Consider the following 9409-nt stretch of genomic DNA (forward strand, 5'->3'; position numbering starts at 1 on the left):
CATGGCTGCTGGGCCTGGGCCTGAGGCAGGAGCAGGAGACAAGTGACCCTTGCAGGCCTGGGGCCTCATTGCCTCCTTGTCCCTGCTCAGCAGCCTGGCAGGGGCCGCCCCATGCTCCTGCCCTTGGCATTGCACATCCCCACATGCCAGTGCCCATCCCGGGAAGAGCCCTGAGCAAGGAGGTAGGGACAAGATCTGCCTGGCCAGGGGCTGGGGCTCAGGCCTTGGCCCTTTGCATTCCTGAAACACATCCAGCTTGGCTCAGCACCAGAGACACCTTTGCCTTGTTTGTCCCCAGCAGTCATCACTGCCTCCAGTGTTCTGCTCTACCTGGAACCTGGGGACACTTTCTCAGTTGTGTCCCTCAGTGGAACCCATTAAAACTTCAAGAAACTTCAGAGTTTCAATTTAAGTTTGAGTTCCTTTAGAAGTTTTTTGAACACTCTCTCAGGGACTGAGTCTGATGCAAACAACACCAAAGCCCCAAGAGGGCCATTAAAGTCCTTGTGCTGTGTCTGTGCTGCTGAGCTTTAAAGGAACAGCTCTTCCCAGGACCAGCTCCTCTCCCAGCGAGCAGGGCTGGGGCACTGTCTGCAGGCACTGAGGGGACAGGAGCAAGGCAGAGACAGGCTGAAGGCAATCACGATTGTGAAGACATTGAGCTGAGTCTTCACTTGGGTAAACATCTCCACAGCCCTCTGCATGGTGAGTCTGTGGGTGCAGGGGCAATGTCCCCTGTGCTCCTGGATGGATCTCCTGAAGCCAGCACACCCCACAGCCTCAGGGACGTGTCAGGAGGACTCTCACAGATTCTCTGTGGCAGAGGAGGATGAGGAAGGGGAGGAGGAGGATGTGCTGCTGCGACAGTGATTGCAGGGGTTCCAGGATGAGGGAAGAGACGAGAAAGTTGACTCCATGTTCAGAAAGCTTGATTTATTATTTTTTGATATATTAAAAACTATACTAAAAGACTAGCAGAAAGGATTTCATCAGAAAGCTGGCTAAGAATAGAAAAGGAATTATTAACAAAGGTTTGTCTCTGACCTAGACAGTATGGACAGCTGGACTGTGTTTGGCCATTAATTAGAAACAACCACATGACACCAATCACAGATCCACTTTGTCATTCCACAGTAGGAGACAGTCATTTATATTTTGTTCCTGAGGCCTCTCAGCTTATCAGGAGGAAAAATCCTAAGGAAATGATTTTTCATAAAACACGTCTCTTACATGCTGCAGAGCGGGGCGGCCATGGGCACCATCAGAGGGACAGGCCAGGACAGCTCCTTCTACCAGGAAAGCTGGGGCTGCAGCCAGGGCTGCCCAGGGCTGTCCTGCAGAGCAGGTCCTGCAGCCCTCAGGGCTCTTGGCTGGCCCAGGGCATGTGCCACCTGCCAGGGGCAGCTCTCAGCCTGCCTGGCAGCTCCCCATGAACTGTGCAGGGGAGAAGCTGGAGGTGGAAGGAGCGACCCCCATCAGGGCAGATTCCTCCTGCTGTGGAGATGGTGCTGCATGGCCAGGGCTGCTCTCAGCTTTCTCCTAAAGGGAAAGGAAAGGGGCTGTCAGCTTTGCCTGTGTCACTGAGACTCCTGCACTGTCACCCTGGGCATCAGCAGATGTGCCTCACATCGCCCTCAGAAAGTGACTCCTCACACTCCTCCCCCTACAGACAGCAGCAGCAGCAGCAGCACCTTGGCTTGCAGAATTTCTGTTTGTCTGGTCTGCCCTTAAGGCCCTGCTGCCAGGGAGATGACCCTGGGCAGTGGCCTGTGCTGGGAGGGGTCTGCAGGGCAGAGCTGAGCCCCCAGGCTTGGCTGGGCTCTGGCAGCACTGGCAGGACAAGGCTTGGATAGAGAGAAACAGCTCCTAGTAGGCACAACTCCAGACAGCAGAGAAGCAGACCAACCATTTGTATTCCTTCCTGTCCAGCTGCACAGGGAAAGAGAGAAGGGTGGGAGAAATTTGTTTTTAAAATGTAGAGTTCAGAAGTCCACTTTATTTTTCAAGAAATTTTTAAGCGCAGGCACCCTGAAAAAGAGGACTTGTAATATTTAAAGGACGCCTTTGTGGGGGCTAGCACTGACTGCACTGATGCACAGGGAGCCCTGTTTTCCCTTGGGACTCCCCAGGGTTCAGGCAGTGAGCAATGGTAAAGATGAGACAGGAACTCAGCAGCACAAACTCAAAATCAAAGAAAGTCCAGCAAAATTTCCTCACAGGAAGAGAAGTGATTTTGCTGAGGTTCCAAATAAAATACAAAGGATTGACTCAAAGAAATTAGTTGCACTTTGGCAATGTCTTCTTTCAACAGTCCACCATGCCCAGAGTGAAGGAATGTCCAACAGCAGCTCCATCAGCCACTTCCTCCTGCTGGCATTGGCAGACACGCGGCAGCTGCAGCTCCTGCACTTCTGCCTATTGCTGGCCATCTCCCTGGCTGCCCTCCTGGGCAATGGCCTCATCATCAATGCCGTAGCCTGTGGCCAGCACCTGCACACCCCCATGTTTTTCTTCATGCTCAACCTGGCCCTCAGTGACCTGGGCTCCATCTGCACCACTGTCCCCAAAGCCATGCACAATTCCCTCTGGGACACCAGGGACATCTCCTACAAAGGATGTGCTGCACAACTCTTTTTGTTCCTCTTCTTCATTTCAGCAGAGTATTTTCTCTTGACTGTTATGTGCTATGACCGCTACGTGTCCATCTGCAAACCCCTGCACTATGGGACCCTCCTGGGCAGCAGAGCTTGTGCCCACATGGCAGCAGCTGCCTGGGCCAGTGCCTTTCTCTATGCTCTGCTGCACACAGCCAATACATTTTCCCTGCCCCTGTGTCAGGGCAATTCCCTGGGCCAGTTCTTCTGTGATGTCCCACAGATCCTCAAGCTCTCCTGCTCACACTACAACTTGAGAAAAATTGGGATTTCATTACTTGGTGTCTGTTTAGCTTTTGGCTGTTTTGTGTTCATTGTTTTCTCCTATGTGCAGATCTTCAGGGCTGTGCTGAGGATCCCCTCTAAGCAGGGACGGCACAAAGCCTTTTCCACCTGCCTCCCTCACCTGGCCGTGGTCTCCCTGTTCCTCAGCAGTGGTATATTTTCCTACGTAAAACCCAGCTCCATCTCCTCCCCATCCCTGGATCTGGCTCTGTCAGTTCTGTACTCGGTGGTGCCTCCAACCCTGAACCCCCTCATCTACAGCCTGAGGAACCAGGAGCTCAAGGCTGCAGTGTGGACACTGATGGCTAGATGGTTTCAGACACAGTAAATTAAGAGACAATTTTTGCAAATCACTTGCAATAAAAGTCGTATTTGGTGGTTGTTGTTGGTTTTGTTGCTGCTTTTGATTTTTCATTTTTTTAGTTTTTTCATGTTGTCTACAAGGAAAAGCCATTGTTTGTGCCATTTCTAATTTTGTGTATCTCAACAATTGCTGCAGCCCCCGACTGTGTCAGTGAGTAGTTGTGCTGTCGATGGCTTCAAAAGGATTAAAGGATCTCCCAGCAAAGTTTTAATGGGAGGTCCCTCTTTTGTTGCTTTCTCTGGAACTGCAGAAAAGCAACAAAACTGGGGACCAGCAAGGGCTGGGGGATGGCAGGGAAAACACTCAGGTTTGTCCTGGCCTCTGCAGTCAGACAGAAAGTTTGTTCCCATGGGCTGGGAGTTTCCTGTCCCACTGCAGACGCTGTTGCTAAGAGTCAGGGCTGCCTGGCAGCCACCTCCTAACAGCCCCGAGCATTTCCATTGCTTCACCTTTGCTTTCTTCCCTCTTTCCTGATCCAGATTTCTTCCTATTGCCCATGCCTATCCCCTCCCCTGCAAACATCCTATCCCTGTTTGCCCTTTAAAGATTTCATTTTGATGTGCATCAATCCTTCCTGGAATCCTTGGTTTTAAGGGCTGTTTCCCTTTAAAAAATCAGTACCTGATTTGGTATTCTCCAAATCTCCATCCTCAACAGGCCGAAGTCTGCTCTCTGTAACTCCAGTGTAAAAGATTTGTTGATGCCCCTCCTTTCACAGAATATTTAAAAACTCAACAATTTCATGGTCACTGTGCCCCAAACAGCCTCTGACCAGCACATCTCCCCCCAGCCCTTCTCTGTTTGTAAGCAGCAGGAGACAGAGCTTTCCTCGGCAGTGGGAATTGCAGGAAACCTCCCCCAAGTGCAGCTTGGAAGGTTCAGCCTGGAGCTGAGGAGAAAGCAAAGTCCCTCCCAGGGCAGAATGTTGGTGCTGGAGGTGTCCCAGCGTGAGGCTGGGCCATGGCCAGGCTCTGTGTGCCAGGAGCCGGCAGCGCTGGGTGCAGGGAGCCCAGGGAGGGCCCAGAAACGCTGGGTGAGAAATGCTGGGGCACAGCGAGATGGGCGAGTGCAGCCGGCCAGGGCAGAGGAGCAGCACGCCCAGGGGGCACAGCCTGCAGGACAGATGGCCGAGGGCTGGGCAGGGCTGGCAGGGCCACGGGCACCCAGGCCTTTGTGCCCTGGGCTCGGGCAGCGCCTCTGGAGCCCCATAGGAGGAACTTTCCTGGCAGGGGCTGCACTTTGGTTCTGCCTCGGCCTCCCTGGGGAGGCTGGCAGGGGCTGCAGGCTGATGGCGTTTGTCCTTGCTGCCCCTCATATCCCCCTGGCCCACAAAGAGCCCCGAGCCAGCCGGGAGGGACAGGCCCTGCTGGCCCAGGCTGGGCTCAGGGCTTGGCCTTTCTGCTCCCTGCAGCCAAGCCAGGCCTTGCTCAGCATTGCAGTGCCCTGCCCAGAGCCTTGGGCTCCCTGCACTCCTGGCCTCAAGGATCTGCTCTCAGCACTGCCTGGGCAGCCTTGGGCACTCCCTGCCCTCCCTGGGGCCCAGCCGTGCTCCAAGGCACTTGGAGTTTGGCTGCTGACTCCTTGAGCAGCTTCTTCATCCTTCTCTCGCTGCCTGAGGCTCCTGGAGCCAGCCCCAAAGCCACCGTGGGGCTGATTAAAATACAGAAAGCCCTCAGGAGCTCTTTGTCTCCCTTCCATTGTCTGTGAGTCTCCAGGGCTTGTGCAGGGATTGGAGTCAGCTTGGAGTTCCCTTCAGGAGGGAGATTCCAAAGTGCACCTCATGATATCTGGTTTTAGTCAAGGAAATATTGTTTTATTTTTTATTTTAGAGAAGAGGTGACAGAAGCATTCCCCCGGTGATCTTGATGCTGAATGTCTCCTGAGGAGGTCTGGGCAGGGAGAAGAATGAGCCCCTTGCAGGCTGAGCCTGTTTGGACAAGCTGCTCCTCACCCCCAGCCTCACCGTGTCTGACATCGCCCACCTGGGACTGACATGTCAAAAAATAAACCAAAATCATCTTTTTTCCTTTTTAATAAACTTGTTTAAGTAATAAAAATTTAATTCTATTTCTCTAATTTATGATAATGTTTCTCTCTATTTTATTACATTATTTATATTTATATTTTAAAATTGACAAATTTTTAGCAACTAAAAAAATCATTGGCTATTGATTATAAGTAACATAATTCCCTTAATGAATTAATTGACCACTATTGGCTTTTTTTTTTTTTTCCCTCTTTATGGTAATTAGTCCTACTTTTAGTCCTTTTGTAATCTTTTTCAAAGTATTTTCAGACAGTGCAAAAGGAGCCACTCTGCGGTCCCTGGAGACATTTCTGGGGCACATTTGGGGCAGTTTTGGGTCTGGGGAGGGAATTCAGAGAGAACTTGAGGCTCTGGAGGACACTTGGGGGAGCCGGGTGGGCACTTGGAGGGGCACTCAGGGATTCTGAGGGACAGTTCGGGGTCCGGGGCAGCACTTGGGGGTGCAGGGGGGCCCTTGGAGCTCAGCGAGGGGAATTTGGGGCCCTTCGGGGTCCGGGCGGGCCCTTGGGGGGCTCTGACGGGGCTCTCTGGGGCGCGGGGGATGATGGGAGTTGTAGGCGCGGGCATCATACGGTTGAACGGGGCCGCGGAGCATCACGGGAGTTCGAGGCGCAGCTGCACTGGCTCTCGGCGGGCTGCGGGGAATGACGGGAGCTGTAGTCCCGGCTGGAATAGCGCTGGACGTGAGCCGCGGAGCATGACGGGAGGTGTAGTCCCGGAAGTGGTGGGAACGCAGTGTTTATGGGTCCGGGAAGGCTCTTGGGAGACACTTCTGCATCCAAGCCGCGACTTGAGGTTCTCGGGGGAACCTAAAGGGTTGGGAGCCCTTGCGGGGAGCTCGGGGAGCTCTAACCGGGCTCTTTAGGGCGCGGGGCACGGCAGGAGTTTTAGGCGCGTGTCTATGTTCTGAGGGGCTCTGCGGCCGCGGCGGATGAGAGGAGATGAGTTCCCAGAAGTGGCTTTACCGAGCTTCAGTGGACTTGGGAGCACTCAGGGGGCCCGGGAACGCTTTTAGGGGGTCCCGAATGGGCGCTGAGAGGGCACTGAGGGATCCTGGAGGGTCTGGGGGACACTTATGGGACAGATGGGGGCGGATCCCGGGTTCTGTGTGGCGCGGAGCATGACGGGTGTTGTAGTCCCGGCTCCAATTGAGCTCAATCAGGTCGTGGGGCATGACGGGAGTTGTAGGCAAAGAGAAAAGATGGCGCTGCCTCTAGGCACTGCCTCCGAGGCTCTGATCTCCGGCGCTGATTGGCTGCAGGCAATGATGGGCAGGGCATCGGCAAATGGGAGGTGCTGGAGGCAGGAACAGCCCATTCAACCTTTCCAGTCCCTCCCAGTCCAGCCCAGTTCATCCCCAGTAGAGACCAGTACAACCCCCGTACAGCCCAGTTCATCCCAGGTAGAACCCGATACAACCCCAGTGCCCCTCCAATCCTTCCCAGTACAGCCCAGTCCCTCCCAATACACCTGACTTCATTCCCAGTTCCCCCCCAATGTCATCCACAGGATGCCCCAGGGTCCCCAGCCTTCTCTGCAAAGTCCCCAATGTCCCCATTGTCCCCAGTTTGTCCCAGTATCCCCTTAGATCACTCCCAGAATGTCCTCTTAACTCCCAGTGTTACCCCCAGAGTCCATCCCAGTCCACCCAGATTGCCCCTCAGCATTCCTCGTGTTCCCAGGTTATCCCAGTCCTCCCCAGTGTTCCCCAGTATGTTCCAGTCCTCCCCAGTGTTTCCAAGGACAGTTTAATTTCTCAGGGTTGCCGTGGCAGCCAAACCCAGCAGTGGGGTCAGTGCAGTGCCCATGGCCACAGCCCCTTGCAGTGGCCCAGGGCAGCTTGGGCTGATGATCCACCCTCACAGCTGGCCCAGGGCAGGGCTGCAGTGGCTTTGGTGGCACCTTGGGCTGGCACACACCTGAGCAGTGTGTCTGTTTCCAGTAGGGAAACTCAGGAGTTTGAGCTTGCTTCAGAAACCCCAAAAATTGAAAACCCCTCTTAGGGTGGGTCCAGCCAGCTCTCCAAGCACAGCAGGTCCCAGGGGAGTGAGGACAGACGGGATGGGGCTGGGGAATGTGGAGCAAGGTTGTCCACACTGGGTCAGAGCTGAAGGCACAGCTTCTGTGAGCAGGCCAGACCTGCTGAGGAGAGACCCTGGGTCAATATCAATCACAGAATGCTGCAATCACCTCTGATCTAAAGATAAATAAAATAAAATACATCCTTTAAAATTGGAATGTGTATTTCTGACAAGATCTTTGAAATTTTTCTTCATAACTGCACTAGGAAAACTTTAATGACCATCTCAGGGCTTTGGTGTTGTTTACATCAGACTCAGTCCCTGAGAGAGTGTTCAAAAAACTTTTCAGGAACTCAAACTTAAACTTAGACTCCAAAGTTTCTTGTAGTTTTAATGGGTCCCACTGAGGGTCATGACTGAGAAAGTGTCCCCAGGTTCCAGTTAGAGCAGAACACTGGAGGCAGTGATGACAGCTGGGGACAAACAAGGCAAAGGTGTCTCTGGTGCTGAGCCAAGCTGGATGTGTTTCAGGAATGCAAAGGGCCAAGGCCTGAGCCCCAGCCCCTGGCCAGGCAGATCCTGTCCCTCCCTCCTTGCTCAGGGCTCTTCCCGGGATGGGCACTGGCATGTGGGGATGTGCAATGCCAAGGGCAGGAGCATGGGGCGGCCCCTGCCAGGCTGCTGAGCAGGGACAAGGAGGCAATGAGGCCCCAGGCCTGCAAGGGTCACTTGTCTCCTGCTCCTGGCTCAGGCCCAGGCCCAGCAGCCATGGCCCAAGTGCTGCAGGAGTTGGCTCTGTCAGGGCCTTGCAGCTGCTGCACATGCCTGTGCCCTGTGCAGCCCAGGCTGTCCTACGGTGTCCCTGCCCTGCGCCTCTGTCCCTGCAGGCTGTCGTCATCCCCCGGCTGCCCCACCTGGCTGGCCCCCTCCTTTGCTGACAGCTCTGCCTCCTGCCTGCCTCTGCCTGCCCACACAAAGCCTTGGGCTGAGACCAAAAGGGTTCATTCCATTTTTACCCTGCCTGTGAACTTTCAGCACAGGAACAAGGCATGCAGGGGCTGCTTTCCCAGCAAGGATGGTTGGAAGGGAAGAAGAAGACATCTGGCTCAAGGGTGCAGGGATAGAGAAAACAAGGAGTGAATCTGGGAACTTGGGGTGGGGTATATGGAAATGGGTAAATTGTAATTCACATTTAGTGACTGTGTATAAGCAACACAGTGGTAGAATCACACGTCCATGTAAGGTTAGGCGTTATCCCTCACCAGACCTCAGGCCTGAATAAATGATACCTTCTGAAATGGCAAATGTGTGTTAAGGAGCCTTATTCTGATATTTCAGAGATTTGGTGACAGCAGGGCCTCACAGAATCAAGGATTCAGCTGTGACACTGTGCAAACTCATGGAAAAAAGGGTCCATGGTGACACAGCAGAACCCCATGGAACCAAAATCCATTTTGGCACACTGGGGCCACATTGAACCAATGGTCCATTGTGACACTGCGGATCCAAGGAGACCATTGTGACCCTGAGAAACCTCTTGGAACCAAGGGGCCATTATGACACAGCAAGGCCTGGTGGAACCTTGGGTCCATTGTGATACTGCAGAACCTCACAGAACCAAGGTGGCCATGTTCTACTGTGGAATCTCATGGAACAAAGGGTCCATGGTGACCCTGCAGAACTGCTGCTCTGCAGAACTCCTGCAGTGCAGGAGACTGCTGCTGGCAGTGTGAAAGCTCATGGAACCAGAAGTCCATTATGACAAAGCAAGACATCCTGGAACCAAGGATCCATTGTTAAACTGTGTGGCCTCATGGAACCATGAGCCATTGTGACACAGCGTGGCCACATGGAGCCAAGGGGCCACTGTGGTGACACTGCAGATCCAAGGAGACCATTGGGACTGAGGAACCTCATGGAACCAAGAGTCCATTGTTCCACTGTGGGGCCCTGTGGAACCAAGGGGAGCACAGTGACATTGCGGGGCCTGATGGAACAATGGAGACTGTTCTGACACTTTGGGACCCCCTGGAACCAA

At 53.7% G+C, this 9409-nt stretch overlaps 1 protein-coding gene across 1 annotated transcript; it reads left to right on the forward strand.

The window, feature by feature from the left end:
* Window positions 1-2334: 2334 nt before the first annotated feature.
* LOC311165838 (olfactory receptor 14A16-like) lies at window positions 2335-3267 on the forward strand (the record flags this gene model as incomplete). The annotated part of the gene is made up of 1 exon (XM_084227338.1): window positions 2335-3267. The coding sequence occupies one exon, from the start codon at window positions 2335-2337 to the stop codon at window positions 3265-3267; it is 933 nt and encodes a 310-aa protein (XP_084083464.1).
* Window positions 3268-9409: the final 6142 nt, after the last annotated feature.

The sequence above is a fragment of the Fringilla coelebs genome (genome assembly GCF_963513975.1).
Source record: "Fringilla coelebs genome assembly, contig: SCAFFOLD_30, whole genome shotgun sequence".
NCBI lineage: Eukaryota > Metazoa > Chordata > Aves > Passeriformes > Fringillidae > Fringilla > Fringilla coelebs.